The sequence below is a fragment of the Corythoichthys intestinalis genome, chromosome 18 (genome assembly GCF_030265065.1).
Source record: "Corythoichthys intestinalis isolate RoL2023-P3 chromosome 18, ASM3026506v1, whole genome shotgun sequence".
In the NCBI taxonomy this organism is placed as follows: domain Eukaryota; kingdom Metazoa; phylum Chordata; class Actinopteri; order Syngnathiformes; family Syngnathidae; genus Corythoichthys; species Corythoichthys intestinalis.
The window spans coordinates 34451026-34471693 of NC_080412.1; the positions used below are offsets into that span (position 1 = coordinate 34451026).

At 41.5% G+C, this 20668-nt stretch overlaps 1 protein-coding gene across 6 annotated transcripts in view; it reads left to right on the top strand.

Moving 5' to 3' along the window:
• The window catches only part of sipa1 (signal-induced proliferation-associated 1), a 78586-nt gene that overhangs the window by 24727 nt on the left and 33191 nt on the right, over positions 1-20668 (top strand). For 4 of the 6 annotated variants that reach the window (XM_057820490.1, XM_057820489.1, XM_057820495.1 and 1 more), the window contains 7 exons: positions 12428-13867; positions 14368-14492; positions 14564-14752; positions 16617-16791; positions 17004-17107; positions 17750-17907; positions 19706-20312. In XM_057820490.1, coding sequence (XP_057676473.1) covers positions 12751-13867; positions 14368-14492; positions 14564-14752; positions 16617-16791; positions 17004-17107; positions 17750-17907; positions 19706-20312 — 2475 coding nt within the window. In that variant the 5' untranslated portion in view covers positions 12428-12750. Of the gene's footprint in view, positions 1-5014; positions 5077-11046; positions 11298-12427; positions 13868-14367; positions 14493-14563; positions 14753-16616; positions 16792-17003; positions 17108-17749; positions 17908-19705; positions 20313-20668 lie in introns of those variants that run through there. The other 2 variants (XM_057820493.1, XM_057820491.1) reach the window with 2 other exon arrangements.

Here is a 20668-nt window from a genome sequence, read left to right on the forward strand (position 1 = left end):
TTTTTTAACCTATCAGAAGTGTACCTACAACGTGGAGCATTCATTTTGTGTTTTTTCTTTCGTTCTTCTGTTTGTGAGTCAGCAGGCTACTTCTTGGTTTTTGGAGGATAGTGACAAACAGACGGGAGTTGGCGTTATGATTTTAGGGTGGTGTATCCATCCTTCCACTCATGCAGTAGAGAATAATGACAATAAAACTCTGTATGTACCTTAATTTAATGGTTCTTCCATGGACTCTTACAAAATACGAATTGGTAGCACTCTTACAGGATTGCAGTTGGCTTCTTGGCAGAGTTTCTATTTTAAAATCTTCAACCCTCACGTGCACCGGGATGGAGGCGTTCATGTGTCTTAGGCTAGATGATTATTCAGACTGAGTCTCGCAAACAGAAAAGAGAGAGTAGTGCAGTGCAATCGACTTAACAGCTTTTGGAAATGATCCAGTTCAGTGTCCGCAATATGACTCTAAAGGGGTGGGGCAGAGGAAAGGGGGGGTTAGTGCTGGCCTTTGGACTGAATTTGACCATCAGACCATCACATTAATACACTTTTACTTTATCTAAAAGCATATCCAACAGTCTAAGCCAGTGTCAAAAAGGTTGAGCAGCAATGCAGAGGTGCAAGTGGATCTAATGTACAGTAACAGTGTTGTGTAGGATCAATAAAGAGCGTTGGGTTTATATTTCCTGCGATCAGTCTCTTTTTTTAGACCCGAGAATTGATGAGGCGGCCTTTTACTACCCTGAACACCCTCATCATTGTAGCTTGATTTGGCCATGTGGTTTAATTAATGCTGCGTTCAGACTGCAGGCATATCTGACTCCAATTGGATTCCATTTCAAATCGGATTTTTAGGGCTGACTGTTCACACTCAGGGCTCCAGACTACAACCAAATGGTTGCATTTTGCGACTAAAATTAGAGCCAGTGCGAGTACTTTTTTCCATCGACTTGCACATGCGCAACCAGTAACATTGTGTTTTTTTTGTTGTTGTCTTTTTTGCTGACAAACTCTTTCACAGTTAAATCCACTAGTTGGAGGTAATGTAACGAGCTGGTTTGCCAAGGGAAAACACAACAGAAGAAAAAGAAGGTGGAGGCGGGCAATGTGTGGACTCTGTGGAGCGTGTTGTAATTGGGGTAGCGCAAAAACTTGACAGCACTTGCGATCAGTGATGAAAAAGACAATAAGTGAGTAATTTATTTGCAACACACCCGCCGGCACTGTTTCAAAGGAAGCCGACAGTGGCAATAAGCTCGACACACGAGAGGCGATCAGCGGTAGCGAAATGCAAAAGTCATCGCCATTGAGCTGAAAGCCAACACACAGGGCTCGATGTGACTGCAGCGGCAAGCGGCAGCGACACGCACCACCCTCTGCCTGTGCATCATTGCTCGTCTATGATTAGCTCTGAATTTAAAATTTTCAGTCTTTTCTGTGCGCCAACAACGTCCCATACTGCTGCTTATTTATTTAGGTCCCGGAAATCATGCCGAGAAGAATCATAACGTATGTGCTGGTCGCACACTGCTATAATAATACGCTCCTCCAACTTTGTCAACATGCCGCGCATGTCAATTTCCAAAATGGCTAGAGTCCTCGCAAAGCCAACACACAGTGCTCGATGCGACTGCAGCGGCAAGCGGCAGCGACACGCACCACCCTCTGCCTGTGCATCATTGCTCGTCTATGATTAGCAGTGAATTTAAAATTTTCGGTCTTTTCTGTGCGCCAACAACGTCCCATACTGCTGCTTATTTATGTAGGTCCCGGAAATCATGCCGAGAAGAATCATAACATATGTGCTGGTCGCACACTGCTATAATAATACGCTCCTCCAACTTTGTCAACATGGAGCGCATGTCAATTTCCAGATTGGCTAGAGTCCTCACAATGCATTTGTCGACCAATAAATTGTTAGAATTTGATCTTTTTGCCAGATTGCCGGAATCATGCCAGCTAAACCCCCGGAACCACGCTGGCGCAATTCCAACGACCCAGGCCGGTGGAACAGACAACCAGGCCAAAAGGCTGAGTGTTGAAATTCTCCGCTGTGGAGCCTTCTTGGTATCAAGGGGTTCCTTGTGGCAAAACAGGATGTCCCGCCATTTGTTCTGGACTGTCCAGAAGAGCTGATTGCGGGATTTGGTGGTGCAGACGTGGACTTGTAGATGTCTTGCCCATCACCGGCTGGTCAGCGTCAATCTCCTTCAATCAGCTGCATGATGCACACGTTGGCACACGTGGTCAGAAGGCATCCTGTATCTGTTATTCCCTTATCTGCCCTTTGTCTTGGCACCGCAATTTCCAATCATTCCAAGTCCATAGTATCAAATATGATATAAATGCTATTTATTTTATGTTGGGTGTGTTAGAATGATACAAACAGTCAAACATTAAATAGGGGAAAGGATACTATTCCCTTCAAAATCCATTGCTGATCGGTTGTAGTGTCAGGTGACAGCGACAGAAATAGAACAAAATTCCCATGTTAACCTAATTTCTAAGCAGCATACTGGTTGATGTCGAAACTGATAGAGAATGAAATATTGATCCATAAGTTTGTAGTTTATTGATTTAATAGTGAAAATTAGATGAAAACTTGTATGCATGTCGATTTACAGTGTTCGCCCCTGAATCATTAGCTTGGGCCCCTAAAATTTTAAGTAGGGGCCACTAAGCTGCGGGTAAAAATGTTAGTCTGATGCGTTGACACTATTTTAAGCAAGTTTCAAAATCAAATCTGGCCCTGTTCAGATTGGGATTTTGACACACCTGACAGGATGCTGTAGCAAAGAAGGCGTCATCCAGCATACAGTGACATCACAGACAGTCAAATCACATTTTAGCTGTTCAGACTGAGAAGCATCTTGTCCAAATCTAATATGAAAATCCCTCAGGAATGTGGTCTCAATTTGTCAAAAAATCTGATTTCTGTGATTTGTGACTATTCACACAACATACAGTGGGGCAAATAAGTATTTAGTCAACCACTAATTGTGCAAGTTCTCCCACTTGAAAATATTAGCTAGGCCTGTAATTGTCCACATGGGTAAACCTCAACCATGAGAGACAGAATGTGGGGGGGAAAAAAACAGAAAATCACATTGTTTGATTTTTAAAGAATTTATTTGCAAATCATGGTGAAAAATAAGTATTTGGTCAATACCAAAAGTTCACCTCAATACTTTGTTATGTACCCTTTGTTGGCAATAACGGAGGCCAAACGTTTTCTGTAACTCTTCACAAGCTTTTTACACACTGTTGCTGGTATTTTGGCCCACTCCTCCATGCAGATCTCCTCTAGAACAGTGATGTTGCTGTCGTTGGGCAACACGGACTTTTAACTCCCTCCACAGATTTTCTATGGGGTTGAGATCTGGAGACTGGCTAGGCCACTCCAGGACCTTGAAATGCTTCTTACGAAGCCACTCCTTTGTTGCCCTGGCTGTGTGTTTGGGCTCATGGTCATGCTGAAAGACCCAGCCACGTCTCATCTTCGATGCCCTTGCTGATGGAAGGAGATTTTCACTCAAAATCTCTCGATACATGGCCCCATTCATTCCTTCCTTTACACAGATCAGTCGTCCTGGTCCCTTTGCAGAAAAACAGCCCCAAAGCATGATGTTTCCACCCCCATGCTTCGCACTGGGTATGGTGCAATTTAGTATTCTTTTTCCTCCAAACACGAGAACCTGTGTTTCTACCAAAAAGTTCTATTTTGGTGTCATCTGACCATAAAACATTCTCCCAGTCCTCTTCTGGATCATCCAAATGCTCTCTAGCGAACCGCAGACGGGCCTGGACGTGTACTGGCTTCAGCAGGGGGACACGTCTGGCAGTGCAGGATTTGAATCCCTGGCGGCGCATTGTATTACTGATAGTAGCCTTTGTTACTGTGGTCCCAGCTATCTGTAGGTCATTCACTAGGTCCTCCGTGTGGTTCTGGGATTTTTGCTCCCCGTCTTGTTATCATTTTGACGCCACGGGGTAAGGAGGGCGTTGAATGTTTTTTTTCCACATTATGTCCCTCATGGTTGAGGTTTACCGATGTTGACAATTACAGGCCTCTCTAATATTTTCAAGTGGGAGAACTTGCACAATCAGTGGTTGACTAAATACTTATTTGCCCCACTGTAAGAGCCATTCACTTTCAATCTGGATGGTCGAAAAATTTAGATTTTGCCTGCTACTCTGAACAAGGCCTAAGAATGGACCTAATATTTGATGCATAATAGGGGGAGGGGGATGTTAATATGCAATATTCAGAACTGTACATTGCTGGAATGTAATTTAATAATTTATCCTGAAAGGGGATTTTCACAGCTTCGGGAAAAAATGATTAGATGATTAGATATCTTGGTGGTCTTTCGTTCTGGCAGTGAGACCTCATGTTGACAACACTCATCCTTTCTGAGTTCAAATGTCAGTCATCTCTTCCTGTTTCACAGGACGCACGCTTGTGGTGTGCATATGTCAAGCGACAATGACTTCCTCAAAACGGTGTACATACTTGTCCTCTTTCGCTTTTGTGTGCCAACATCTCAAAGATTTAAGGTTTAGGATTGAGAGACAAAACCAAACATTGAGAGGATGTTTGCACGTGCCGGCATCAGAATTTTTCAAATAATGTCAAAACACATGTTTGATGGATTTCATATTGAGATTAAGATTACGGTTCCTTTTAGTAGTATTTTATCAAATGTGGCTATCATCTTTGTTAGCATCTGCCATGTGTGCAATTCATTCTTTCAGTTTATCATTTGATTTACAAACAGATATATATATATTTTGTGTGTTTTTAGGTTACCATGATAACAGTTTTAATAACCCTGTGTCGATGTATTTCTAAATGTCCAAATTTATGGGCACTCTTGTATCCTGCATCTCATAATAGTGTGCAGGTGTACTACATAAAACGGCAAAATCAAGAAGTTGAGCATTCTTTTGCGCACTTCCTCCTTCGGTTTATTTAAAAACATGGAAGTGAGTTCATGTTGATTTGGCTGTAGACCTGTGGTTTATATGGCGTGAGGGATTGACTGTGTTGCACGGACTATGTTGAGGTGATATACTGTAAGTAAGGCATCCGCTATTATACAATACCACATCTATGTGAAGTGAATCAAATGCAAATAGGTTTTTCACAGGCAGCAACTTAGAAATGGAAATCTGTAATTATTACATATTGTCATTTAAAATAGGCATACAACAACAACATTAGTATTAATTTTACCCACTGCTATATTGCATACATCTCCCTAAGAGGCAGCATCGGCAGACCGAGAAAGTACCACTTGTAGCTTGTAGTAGTGGGAGCCTTTCAAAACGCATTTGCTGTTTATTCCCATAATGTCCTTAAGTTATTTTTTATTGCCACTCAGCCATTCTTGCTATCACTCATTGATCCATTTATATCAGGGCATGGTTAAAGCCAGACTTGTGCTGCACTGCTCACTCAGAAATATCAAGGGATACATTAGACTTGCTTATTCATCATCTCTGGTTTTCCAGTGGGTAAAATGTTTTTTTGGGGTTGTTTTTATTTATTTATTTATTATTATTTTTTTAATAGAATTGCCAAAATTATTTCTGCCCCGCATAAATAATGATGCAATATCTATTTTTACAGAAATATGTTTGATTATGAGAAGGTAGAAAGGAAGCACTGTATGCAGTTCCTTCTTCCATCATTTCACATTTTGTGAACACATACAGTAGTGTTTGTCCATAAAGCTTACAATAAATGAATGGAATGTCAGGGATTGGGATTCTTGCTTTTAAAATGAAAAAGTATTTGTTACGCTTTTATTATAATCCTGTAGGGAAAAAAACTACCAATATTGACTCTGTATATAGGGAATGTATTTCACTATTTCTGGTAATCTTCTGTTTCTTTATAGTAGGGCTGAACGATATTGGAAAAAACTGACGTCGCGACTTTTTGTGGGTTTGCGATATATTGCAATCAGTGTTTTCACATATTACCATATTGGCCTGAATATAAGACGGCCCTGATTATAAGACGACCCCCTTCTTTTTCAAGACTCAAGTTTGGAAAAAAAGACTTTTTGAACAGCAAATTATTTTTTATACAGAAAATAATTACAGTAAATGGTGTTATAGTTATATAGCGCTTTTCCACCTTTCAAGGCGCTTTACACGATCTCGCCATCCACCATCCATGACGCAGTACCAGGAGCAATGTGGGGTTCAGTATCTTGCTCAAGCACACTTAGACGAGTTCATCAGGGCATAGAATCAAACCCACAACCTCTAGGTTGGCGGACAACTACTCTACCACTGAGGCACGCCACCCGTACACCCGAAACAAATGATTATAACAATATATTTGAGAAAAAAACCATGTTATTTTGCCTCATTCAAATCTTAAAACTAAAGTGCAATCACATTCGTAAATGAATGGCTTCTGGTTTTTGAAATGTAAATAAACCAACCTATTGTGATAAAACAACAAAATTGCAATAGCTGCATTAACTACCAAAGTGAAGTCTAACTGTAACTGTAGTCTTGAAACAAATCTGAAAAAGGAAAAACATTGCAATAAAACAATGCAAACTGGTTAAACTTCAGAGTAGCTGAGATCTGTAATGACAGAACATCGCTTCAATGATATCTGGCGCCATCTAGCGTCGTGAATGGGGAGAGTAGCTAAGATCTGTCATGACAGAACATCCCTTCAATGATATCTGGCGCCATCTAGCGTCGTGAATGGGTATAATGTCTATACCGAGTATATAAGACGACCCCCTCTTTTTCAGTGTTATTTCAATGCAAAAAACACCATCTTATATTCGGGCCAATGCGGTACTTGGAAACGTAATTTAATTACTTCTTACTGATTACACTTCAAAAAAGTAATCTAATTACTTTACTGATTATTTTTTTATCAAAGTACCTAAGTTACTTTGAAAGTAATTTATCGGTTACTTATTACCAATTTTTCTCCCGTTGCTGCCTCAACATAAGATTGACAACAGAAAAATGTCATCGCATGTTATTGAGTTTCCCATCATTGAATTTATAGGGGAAGATCAGAATTTTTCACATAAGGCTTAATATTCGAGTTAGCGGGGGTTTAAATAGTCGATGGAGTTGATTTCAACCAGCATTGACTCACGCCAACTTAGCCACTTCGGAGCCCTGAAACTAACAAAAAATTGACAAACTGCATGGCATTTGTTGAAACCCCCGCTAACTCAAAGATGAATCCTAATGTCAAAAATTCTGAATTTCGGGTTAGGGTTTAGGGTTAACAGCATATCAGTGCCAATGTAAAACAATGACTGAACAATCATCAACAACACACAAATGAATTGCACAATGTAATACGCCATACACACAAGCGGTCAATTTGGCCACAAAACGTGGCGGCAACTACCGTAATTTCCCAAATATAAGGCGCACCTGTGTATAACGCGCACCCCAAATTTACTTGTAAAATCTAGGGGAAATTATTGTACCCGTGTATAACGCGCACCCTAATTTTAGCACCAATAAATAGAAGAATACAAGAAAACAGAGCTCATGTACAGATACAGAAATGTCATTTTACTGACTGGTGAAACACAGCACAAGCATAGCACATTGGTAGTTCAAAACATTACCGTAAACTGACAATATGTACGGTAGTAATATGATTTGACAACTTCTCCAACTTACCAGAAACCAGGAGAAAACAAAACAGATGTGGCTTTTCTTTTAAAGGCTGCTGTATAACTTGCTAGTTTCATCATGATGAATAAATGTTTCTTCCATGGATAGATACGGTAAAATAAAAGTAAGGCTAGAAGTCAGAAAAACGAAACCGGGCATCGCTGTAGACCAACAAGAGTTGTTATTTGGGCTTGAGTTTCCCGAGGGACAGCTATAGTTGACGGACACAGGAAGTAAGTGTTGTTACGTTTGTTATGGTCCGAGTTGCGGAGCTGCAATAAACGTTGACTCAAATGAGTTCAAGAAACTAAATTCTGTGCTTTATGAAATGTGACAAAAGCAGAATTTAACACAGACGAAATCATTCGACCAATCAGAGTGAAGTATTACTGTGTAACGAGTTATAACAGAATTCACCAGCGGAACTTATGTTGGCACGTTGTATAGTTCCCGGGGGTAGGTATTTTGTTAAGGGAACAGCCGGAAAGATAATTATATTCCGCGGGTTGCATGTGAGACAGACATTGCTACCGTATTTTGTTGGAGCCTAAATGTCAATGAAGCAACACGGATTAGCTCCGTTGTTTGATACTCCGCCTCCGACTCCTTCCCTAGCTCGCCACGACCGAGACAAAATGGTGACGTCACGTACCGTAATGGTCGGCAACGGATCGCCGCATATGTTTCTTCAACACAACATGGCCATGTCAATAAAAAAAAAAAATCGGTCTTTATATATATATATATATATATATATATATACATATATATATATATATATATACATATAATTTTTTTATATTTTTGTCTCCATCCCTGTACCCGTTTATAATGCGCACTATGATTTTACAAGTTGATTTGGGGGGAAAAAAAGTGCGCGTTATATTCGGGAAATTACAGTAAGCACTTTACACTCCATCAGACTTACAACAAATCCCAAAAATGCTAAACGAACATGTCACCTCACGGCATGAATGTACAAAACGAATATTATGTAAACAATTCTTGCGGACTTCACGAGGACGAAAGGGAGCGACGACTACCCGCCATTGCAACAGCAAAGCTACAAAACAGCTGGCAGCATAGCGGCTCCAACCTATCGCTGGAACCCTCCTGAATGAAGGAAAAAATACTCACGTTCATTCACAGTTGCACACAGATCAACATTCCCTCGTACATCTCAACTGGTGGCTGCACTCGGCTGTCTGCACCCGCGCTGGCACACGTATTTCTCAGTCCCAAAACACTTAGTGCATGTGACTCGAGACCCAAACAGGAAGTAACAATGAGCAGTTACCATGGAAATTAATATTTTCTATTCAAAATACTCTTTGTGCATGACTACAATATTCTTCATACTACAAACATTACGAGGCAATAACAAAATATTAACGCACAGACACTAACTTTAATCAAAATTACTGGTTTGGAAAAATTAACGCGTTAGCTTGCTTGTTACAGAAATAAAAGTATATTAGAGTTATTCAAATTATAAGAATTTTCACCTAATGACTTGAATAGCTTTGTCTGGGAATACTTTAGTTGACTCACCAGGACCACATAACATTCAAATAATACCATTTACTCAAGGCTAAGGGGTTTCATCTGTGAATGATGAAGATTGCTGTATTATAAAGCGATCCAGAAGGCTATGTCTCTGCACATAACAGCTGATTTATTTAACACTGTGGTTCACACTTCAACAGCAGCAAAAATCTTTAAACATATTTTAAACAAAAAATAAAAGAGCAGGTGCTCCACACAGCCTAGTACACACAAAGACCAATGTTGTTAATCTTACTTTAAAAAAGTAATTATTTACAGTTACAAATTACTTCTACCAAAAAGTAATTGCGTCAGTAACTCAGTTACCTGAATGTAAGAGTAATTAGTTACTTGGCAAAGTAACTGGTGATAATTTTCATGTTTTTTTTCTTCAAAAAAATAAATAAATGAAAATGAAAAATAGCTCACTCAATGTGAAGTTTAAAGGGTTTTTAGGACATTTGTCCCTAGCCCAATTCTTTACCCTAAACTTAACTAGACACAGGGGTATTGCGGATATTGCGATAACTAGATAGTAACCTTTGTTATGTGTGGAAGTCATTTAACAATGTGAATCAACTATTAAAGTTGTTAAAATTGCTCCCGTTATTGCATTAGTTCTCTTCTGTCTACTTTTGACGTGTGTAAGTTTTAAAACTATTTCATCATTTAAAGATAGATTTAATTCAAGATTTTGCCAATTTGGGAGCATTTTAGATAAAAAGTTACTTAGGTTCGCTCGGAAGGTTCTCTACAACAAAGCCTTCCTGAGAAATCTACTGCTTTAAGATGGCGGCTGTTTACTAATGCGTCTAGTTCTTCATTATACATGTTGCTAATGCAGTCGTGTCTGTCATTTGCATCTAGTTCTGTATATATGTGATATCTACCGAAGCATCATGTGGGCGTAGTTTGTAGGCTATCGGCTACAGTCAGGTATCATTGGATCCACCTAGCATAGTAGCATCGCGTTTGCAACGGCGTCCTTCTCCCTTGCCTCCTCTCCACTCCTGCTCTGCTCTCGTCTCCGTGAGCTCGTCTTTCTCAGACTTTTCTCGCGTCAGTCAAAACATAGTACCGCCTCAGTAACGGTAACGGCGCTGCCAAGATGAGATAAGTAATTAATTAGATTACTCACTACTGAAGAAAATAACGCTGTTAGTATTATTCTAACGCCGTTATTAACAACATTGACTAAGACACACTTTGACATTTTTCACATACCTTAATCGAACAAATGCATGTTAAAAAAAAAACAATCACGTCCTGCGATGGAACAGTTGCGCATGCGTATATCGTGATGGCGATGTTCAAACGATATTTCGTGCAGGCCTACTGCATACTAATTTTACTAATCAGTCAAGAGTCAAAGAACACAAAACTGTGGGTGACTGAATGCTGAGTCAGATGATATGAATCAACAGTCCACATGGACCTTACACAGTAAGCAGTCAGCAACACTTAGTGCTTAGTCTACTCGTTAGAAGCGTGCGAACGCCTCATGCCATTAGCATATCTTGCTGCACGACTGAAACCACTGATTGTGACACTTTGCACAACCTCTGTATTTTGTGCATCTTTTCAACATGTAAGGCTTCTTCTGCATTGCTTTTAACAAGGACATGACCTATTTAGGAGACGATAGTGACATATATTTCTCTCAACATTTAAACATGTGTTTGCATGTGTGCTGGCACAATCCGTTGCACCTGCTCTTTAGAATGCAAGTGCAAGAGCAGAGATGCATGTAAAGAAGCTTGACAGGAAGAAGTGCTATGCTTGTTAGAACGGTGACAGGTTTTGACTTTAAGCGATTGACGTCATTGTGGTCAGACATAGATGTGAGAGAATGTCCAAAATTGGGCTTGACTGTTTTTCTATCTCAGGACTTATGATTGGACTTATTTAACATAGTTCACAAAGTGCTAGTGGGGCTTACCAGAAGAAACAACGGATTTAAATGATTTCGGCTGGAGAGACAAACGGACAAAGCTGATGAAAAACTATATAATCAACATTTAAACAAACTATACATCAAAGTACAAGTTAATTTTCTTCTTCAAGGATTCTAAATGGTATGTTGTTTGTTTTTTGCGATTTGTCGGCTTCTAGCATCTTGGCTAATCGCAATGAGTCTCGAGTATTTTGATGAATTAAATTTGAATGCATTTTTTTCCCCGGATTCATTACAATTGAATGCGATTCTTGAGGGTGAAAATAATGTTATTAGCCTTCGTGCTGTTACTGGAGCAACCGTGTGACATGTCCACTGGTCTTGTATTGTCTCTTGAAAAACGGAATCATCCGGTATTCAGAAACAAAAGTACGCGTCCCTTATTGAACTTTCAAGGGACGCGTTTTGTCCCTTATTATTATCAAACTCGAAAATAGTGTCTTGTTTGTAGAATGAACGAATACTGGTATGGTGCTTTACAAGAATATGCAGGGAAAACTACGGAATCCCACTTATATCATTGGGCAAGGTACTGTTGCTAAAGGAAGACAACATAAGAGTGTAGAAGATGGGAGGTTTGAGTGAACTGAGAGGAAAAAGCATATTCAAAATGATGGTCATTTGTTTTCTTGTTCTTCTCTGTGCATGCCATTTTCACTAATTGTATTATATTTTTGTGTTCTGTCAAATTCATTATATTTGGAGTGGTCATTCGCAAAAATGTTATTGCTGAGGGTACTTTGAACGCACATACATCGTAAAAGAAAAACTTAACCTGAGAGTTTGTTTGCACTTAAAAAAAAAAAAAAAAAGTATTTTAAAAAAACGGCCACACGCACATAGAGGCTAACGACCATAAGCATTAAATTATACAATTTTAACTTTAGCAGGACAGTTTTAATTCTAGTATATTTTGTATTATAAATACATCACTGATCATTATTGTTTTTCATGCGCTTATATAACTCAATTAAATACCTAATTAATTCGGTTTACAGTAAAATTATTATAATATTATTATCATTTTTTTTTTAAAATCACTTTTTACATAGAAAAAAATATTTAAAGGAGGACGGTTATTGAGCCGGCTGGCTCTACCAATAAGGTGTCCCTTATTCATTATTTTTTTTCAGGTAGCTGGCAACCCTAATTGTGAGCAGCTCACAATGCAACACTGCAATAACGTGTCTTTAAGATTTTATTTCACGTGACAGAGAAGGGAAATATTGATGATGTATTTCTTCTTTGCAGGTGCTGAAGAGTCAGTGGAAGCCATGTTAGGGGTGCAGACGGGGCCTCCTCTAAGAGGAAGTAGAATCGGGCCACAGTGATGGTCCACCTGGGTCTGCAGGAAGCGGCACCTCGCAACTCCTGGATCACTCCCAGACCTCCCTGCTGCACACCCGGATGAACCTCTGCTGCATTCTAAGTGCTCTGATTTTCACCATTTCCACTTCAGAACTCCACTTTTTGTGAGACCATTTAAAGCGTTTTACAGAAGGACACTTTCATTGACTGGCAGTTCTTCCACCTTCACATTTCGATCAATTCGAGGAGCTGATTTCCCAGGCAACATGCAGTCCGATGACCTATTCGCCCGCAGATTTCGGCGCCAAAATGTACGACCGCCTGGCGCGGCCGTCAACTTTGATCCCAAACGGGAGGCGGGTGTGGTGGAGTGGCCGCCCAGGAGGGAGGCAGACGGGTCCGACGGAGATAATCTAACCCCGAGCCGGGCTGGGCTAACCCTGCGCGCGGTGGGGCGGGGCCACATAATGCAGCGGAGTAACAGCGATGTGACTTTAGGAGACTTGGACTCTGGCGGCAAAGCCGGAGGGAAAGCGGCTCGGGCAGTTGGAGAGAAGATGGGTGTCGGGGCTCAAATGGACACTGGGGTTCTGCTACACAGGGAATATGGAAGTCTTTCTTCCCTGGAGAGACAAACACAAGTCCAGGATCCAGGAAATGCAAACCAGGGACCCCTCAGTCCAAATGCCCTCCGGTTTAAGGACCCTTTCCTGCTTTTAGGACTCCAAGGCAACCCACCGGAACCCGACGGCTTCTTTCGAGGCCTGTCTTCCGCCACGGGGGAGTCCCCAAAACCTGCAAAGCCACCCAAGCCTGAAGGTCTTAGTAAGAAGTCCAAAACCGTGCCCCCTCCAATCCCCCAGCCCGGTCCCTATGATAACATCGGGGGTGGTGCTTGGGTGAGGAACTTTGCCCATTATGACGTTCAAAGCATCCTTTTTGACCTCACAGAGGCAGCCACCAACAGAGACAGCATTGGACGCAAAAAGAATATCACTTCAGGGGCTTCGGCCGCCTCGCAGATGCGGCCCCTCACACAGGGAGCGCCTTCCTCACCTGCGCAAGGAGGCGGAGTTGGCAACGGGGGCGGCATGGATGACCCCGAGCAATCGATGCTGCTGGACGAAGGTGACGGCAACGACAACGAGCTCCTGCTTAGCTGCCCTCACTTCCGAAATGAGACGGGCGGAGAAGAGCAGGTGGGCCTGGGTCGATCTCAGGCTAGGAGGGGGCTGTGGCTCAGCCCGCGGACCCCCAATGACGCAGCGTCTGTCCTGGAGGAACCCAGAGAAAGTCACATCCAGCAGCAAGGCAAAAGCAACTACTTCATCGAACATGCCGATCTGGGGGCGCATTACTATCGGAAATATTTCTACATGAAAGGTAAGAAGCCGCAGAAGCAAAATACAGTCAACCGTAACTTCAAGAAAAAGACAACAGCTAGTATAAACGACCTTCATGTGAAAGACGGTTGCTCAATCTTTTTAAGTATGCAAATCCCAGATTTCTAAAACCACCAATCATGGACAATCTAATGTTTAAACACGATATATGACATTGTGTGATGACAATGACCTCAATTTTATACATGCAGGTACAGCACATTAATGCTTATCCAGTCGAAACAGGAAAAAAATAAACACAATCATTATAGTTACTGTACCTTTTCAAACTGTGTCTCATTTCTCCATCTGAGACAAAATCTGTCTATTAAACAAATGACTGATGCGTTTTCTATATATCTGCATGGAACTATGGGTATTGCGTGCTGTGACGAGTAAGCAGTACAATGTGAGATACTCACATTTAATTGGCTAAAACAGTACCAGCATTTAAAAATCTGCTAAGCATATACAGTACGTGTGTATGTATTTTCATTCCAGAACATCAGAATTTCTTCGGCATGGATGATCGCCTGGGCCCAGTGGCCATCAGTTTCCGCAGAGAAGAGAAAGAAGGCACAAGTGGCGCTCAGTACAACTACAGAATCATCTTTCGCACCACGGAGGTAAAAATGAAACTCCCTTGAGTTCAATGTGTGAAAATGGCATGATGGACTAAATTGAGTTTTCTTCTCAGATGAAGACACTGCGTGGGTCCATATTGGAAGAGTCAGTTCCCTCCGCCGCCCGTCACACGACCCCTCGAGGTTTGTCTCCAAAGCGGCTGCTGGAGTTCATCATGCCTGAACTCAACCTGCACTGCCTCCGCTTGGCCTCAAACTCCCCCAAGGTCCGCGACACCTTGCTGAAGCTGGATGAGCAGGGGGTAAGCACCTCCTCCACAAAAGAATGCAAATACTATGCACAGTTATTGAAAGACTGACAGTTAATTCTGACAACCTATTCATTTTAATGTGCTACCTGCAAGGGCCAGCCCCGGGCATAGGCGAGCTAGGCGGTTGCCTAAAGCGCAATCTAGTGGCAGGGGCACCATATTGCTTTTAGGGGAAAAAAAACTTGAAAACAATTCTCATGCTACGCTTCCAGAACAATTTCTTACATGTCAACCACATTTAAATGGGCTACATCTAAAAAATATTTGCTGTTTTCAACCTGGATTGTATTAGCTACCTGCGATTTAGTGGCACATATGAGACAGGGAGGAACAGTCCACGCTTACTGTGTCTAAGCAGATCCATTTCCCGAAAAACTAATGGCAGGTGATCTAATCAAAGGTCACTGAAACTCAGGGTTTCAAAGCGAAGCTAAAACGATCATATAACAACAAACTAAATAGCATAGTTAGCAATTAATGAAACAACTGGCACGCTAAATAGCACAGAACATAAAGTTTAAAAGTGTTTTACACCTGTAGTGCTGCAATGCATGCTGGAAGGCATGAGGCATGTTGTATGACAGCAGTGTTGACAGCAGGTGGCAGCAGAGTTCGTCTGTCTCTCCCAAGGGAATTGAGAGATTACATTGAGCAGTGATGGCCAAATGAAGCTTCATGAAGCAATTAAGCTTTGCAGCCAATTTGTTCAAAGCTTCATGGTGGTTCATTTTCTCTTTGGCGCTATCAAGTGGTCATAAAGTCCAAGAGGCAAACAGTGTTGAGAATTCTATGGCTATTTGTTTAAGAAAATGATTGAATGTGCTTGTGTTACTATATGAACAAAATGCAACAAGTGCTATTAGGATAATTTTCTATTCATTGATATTTATACTTCTACAGCGTTTTGGCAAAATATGAAAGAATGTTATAAAATTATATATTGTTGTTTTTGGGGTGGGCGGGGGCTCCTGGCTTCACATTCGCCTAGGGCACCTAATTTCCCAGGGTCAGGCCTACCAGGCATACCTGTTCTATTACTTGAGCATAAAAAATCTAGTGTTTCATCTACAAATAAATGAAATACAGTTATCCCTTGTTTATTACGGTTAATTGGGACCAAAACCCACCGTGATAAGTGAAAAAACGCAAAGTAGTGCCACCCCCCACAATTTTTTTTTTTTTTGTGGGGGTAGCGCTACGCACAATTTTTTTTTCTTTGTGTTTCACGAATTCATTCAGATTTGTCATTGGAAAGATACACACAAGACATGTCTTTTTTTCCCCAAAGTATAATTAATGAAAAAAACTTTATTTACATACATATTTTAATAAGTGTTTTTTAAGCACTTCAAATGTGGTAATAATGAGAAGTTTTAAATTTTTAAAAGTGGACGCCAAATCCATAAAAAAAAAAGAGAAAAATGCTTGTCTTTATTAAATGCTTTATTGAATGTGTCCACTCAAATCCACCCAAGCTGCTCACTCACTCACAATGAGTTGCCACAGCAACTGTTTAACAAGTTAAACGATGTTGACGCATGCAGCGTTTTGAAGTTTCGGCTTACAAGCGTCTCTGGCAAGATCAAACCTTAACTGTCCGACAATCATCATCAACTTTAATAAGGAACTGTCCATGAAAAGCGGCAGGAGTGAGAGTGAGAGAGTAGGTGATCGGATCAGCTCTATGAAATACTGCATTTATTGATTTATTTTTTTTAAGTGAAACGAAAATCCGCCATGGACTGAGGGTGCAAAGTTTGAAGCGCAAAGTAACAAAGGATTACTGTACTGTATATTTAAAGAGTAAAAGGTCTAAAGCAACAATTTTTTTCTGCTCTTCTATTGTGGACTTTAGCTTAATTTCCAGAGAAAAGTCGGCGTCATGTACTGCCGGGCAGGGCAGAGCTCCGAGGAGGACATGTACAACAATGAAAGCTCCGGTCCGGCGTTCGAGGAGTTTTTGGATCTGCTCGGTGATCGTGTGCGTCTGAAAGGCTGGGAAAAGTACCGAGCTCAGCTGGACAATAAGAGTAAGTGGAAACACCATACACTGATCAGTTGGCTGTGCCAAGCCACTGTTATGAGGCTAGCAGTGTAAGCCTGAGATGACTCAAGTCATCGTTTGACTCATGTCTCCAAAATAGCTCAATCACTGCTGGGTACCTCACAGCTGGTGTACATTTACTAGTACATAAAATTTCACTACTTCTTTGCTTGACATGTTTTTCCTGTACTTGCATAGCCGACTCAACAGGGACGCATTCCCTCTACACGCGGTACCAGGACTATGAGATTATGTTCCATGTGTCTACCATGTTGCCCTACACAGCCAACAACACTCAACAGGTAAAATTAAAGCTGTAAGAGTGATTACTGATTCAAAATTATATCTTGATACGTATAAAGGGCACAAACAGGGTTTCATATGCAGAAAAAAAAAGATAAAATGGGAAATGGCTGTTGCACGATGATCTCTGAGTCATAGTAGGGCCATTTCCTTTATTTTCACTTTAGACTAAAAATGTGTTTGATGCTGAAAAAATGTTCTGATTCTGTTTTCAGTCTGCAGAGAAATAGAATTGACTTCACTTTTCCTATGCTTTTGGAGGGCATTTTACTCCAAGAGCTGCATCAAAAATGTCTTCACAAAAAAATCGATTGCTAATCAATGGGCTGCGTTAGAGAAATATTGGTTTTCCTTTAACAATGTATTTGTTATTGTGGTATAGAGGATGAAAGTATTAAATTGTGATTGAATGCCATTCTATATCATTGCAAAATGCAACAAAGTAATGAAATCCTACCGTAAAAGTGTCAAAAGATATTTAGCATTTAGCAAGGGAGGCTTTTTGATTTAGCTATGATATGGCACAGATGTTCTACAGAAAGTAGCTAGTACTGTGAATGCATTTTTGCAGCAAATCTCAATCTTTTCATGTGTACAGTAAGGAATGATTGTCTAACAACTCCAATTTGTATCCTTTTTAGTTGCTGAGGAAACGTCACATCGGCAACGACATTGTGACCATTGTGTTCCAGGAGCCAGGCGCGTTGCCCTTCACGCCAAAGTCCATCCGCTCCCACTTCCAACACGTCTTCATTATTGTTCAGGTTCATGAGCCCTGCACAGAAAACACCTATTACAGGTCTGACGGGATGCCTTGTATTACACTCTATTATTCACTATTCAGTCTGATCAATATAAAATGTACATTTGACTACAAGAACAAATATATGTTGCAAACATGAGGAGTTGTACAGTGGGGCAAATAAGTATTTAGTCAACCACTAGTTGTGCAACTTCTCCCACTTGAAAATATTAGAGAGGCCTGTAATTGTCAACATGGGTAAACTTCAACCATGAGAGACAGAATGTAGACAAAAACACGAGAAAATCACAATGTTTGATTTTTAAAGAATTTATTTGCAAATCAAGGTGGAAATCATGGTGGAAAATAAGTATTTGGTCAATACCAAAAGTTCTTCTCAATACTTTGTTATGAACCCTTTGTTGGCAATAACGGAGGCCAAACGTTTTCTGTAACTCTTCACAAACTTTTCACACACTGTTGCTGGTATTTTGGCCCATTCCTCCATGCAGATCTCCTCTAGAGCAGTGATGTTTTGGGGCTGTCGTTGGGCAACACGGACTTTCAACTCCCTCCACAGATTTTCTATGGGGTTGAGATCCGGAGATCCGCCATTCCAGGACCTTGAAATGCTTCTTACGAAGCCACTCCTTTGTTGCCCTGGCTGTGTGTTTGGGATCATTGTCATGCTGAAAGACCCAGTCACGTCTCATCTTCAATGCCCTTTGCTGAATTAAGGAGATTTTCACTCAAAATCTCTCGATAGATGGCACGTTCATTCTTTCCTTTACACAGATCAGTCGTCCTGGTCCCTTTGCAGAAAAACAGCCCCAAAGCATGATGTTTCCACCCCCATGCTTCACAGTGGGTATGGTGTTCTTCGGATGCAATTGAATATTCTTTCTCCTCCAAACACGAGATCCTGTGTTTCTACCAAAATGTTTCACTATTTTGGTTTCATCTGACCATAACACATTCTCCCAGTCCTCTTCTGGATCATCCAAATGCTCTCTAGCAAACCGCAGACGGGCCTGGACGTGTACTGGCTTCAGCAGGGTGACACGTCTGGCCCATGCAGGATTTGAGTCCCTGGCGGCGCATTGTGTTACTGATAGTATCCTTTGTTACTGTGGTCCCAGCTCTCTGTAGGTCATTCACTAGGTCCCCCCGTGTGGTTCTGGGATTTTGCTCACTGTTCTTGATATCATTTTGACGCCACGGGGTGAGATCTTGCATGGAGCCCCAGATCGCGGGAGATTATCAATGGTCTTGTATGTCTTCCATTTTCTAATAATTGCTCCCATGGTTGATTTCTTTACTCCAAGCGTTTTACCTATTGCAGATTCAGTCTTCCCAGCCTGGTGCAGGTCTACAATTTTGTCTCTGGTGTTTTTCGACAGCTCTTTGGTCTTTGCCATAGTGGAGTTTGGAGTGTGACTGACTGAGGTTGTGGACAGGTGTCTTTTATACCGACAATGAGTTAAAACAGGTGCCATTAATACAGGTAATGAGTGGAGCCTCGTTAGACCTCTTTGTTAGACCTCTTTGACAGCCAGGAATCTTGCTTGTTTGTAGATGGCCAAATACCTATTTTCCACTCTAATTTGGAAAAAAATTCTTTAAAAATCAAACAATGTGATTTTCTATTTTTTTTTTCCACATTTTGTCTCTCATGGTTGAGGTTTACCCATGTTGACAATTACAGGCCTCTCTAATCTTTTCAAGTAGGAGAACTTACACAATTGGTGGTTGACTAAATACTTATTTGCCCCACTGTACATTAATGTCCCAAGCAAACAGGACAAACACTAAACACTACCTTTCTCTTAATCCGTCGCTTCTCCTTTTCTTTCAGAGTGGCTGTGACACGCTCTAAAGACATGCCATTATTCGGTCCGCTCTTCCCCAAGGGCGCTCTCTTCCCTCGGTCGCCGGCCTTCAGAGACTTCCTCCTGGCCAAGGCAGTTAACGCAGAGAATGCCGCAGAAAAGTCAGAGAAGTTCCGCTCCATGGCTACACGCACGCGACAAGAATACCTCAAGGACTTGGCTGAAAACTACGTGACTACGACGCCCATCGACTCGTCCACCAAGTTTCCGCTGCTCTCCCTAGGAGGCAAGCGCAAAGACAAGCTGAAGGGCGCCAAGGGGGCAGAGCTGCACAGCGCCGGAGCGCTAGTTTGGGCCGTGATGGTCGACGGCGGGGAGGAAGGCGAGGCGGCGGAGCACAAGTTGCCCTGTCTGCTGGGCATTTCTGCCGAGTCGGTGGTGCTCATCGAGAGGTACACGCGCAGGGTGGTTTTTAACTGCTCCTGCAGGGACGTCATCGGATGGAAGGCGGTGGCCGAAACCAAAGAGGGAGGGCCCTGCTTGGACATCTTCTATGAGCGTGGGGAGTCGGTGTCCATTAGCGTAACTGAGAACCAGGCTGAGGATTTAAGAGAGGTGGTGCAGAGGCTGGAGGTGGGTGATATGATTCATTTTTTGCTCCTTCAGCATGTAACACTTGCTCGGAAAAGCAACCATATGAGGTTATCAAGTGGGTGTTTACAATTGACCCTCGATCCCTCGCCAGGAGGAAGCTGAACCACATGATTTGAACCAGTGAAGTAAAATAATGATAATAACTAGAGGTGTGTCTAATAATTACTATTTTAACCGATATCCCGATATTGTCCAACTCCAAAAATGCGATAATGGTCGTGGACTTAGCATGTTATGGCTAATTGTATTCAGATGCTCCACTGGATGCTTTAATAATGAACTTCAAGGTTTTCCAGGTAAAGATTCTGTGAAAATAAGAGAACAACTTCAACTGA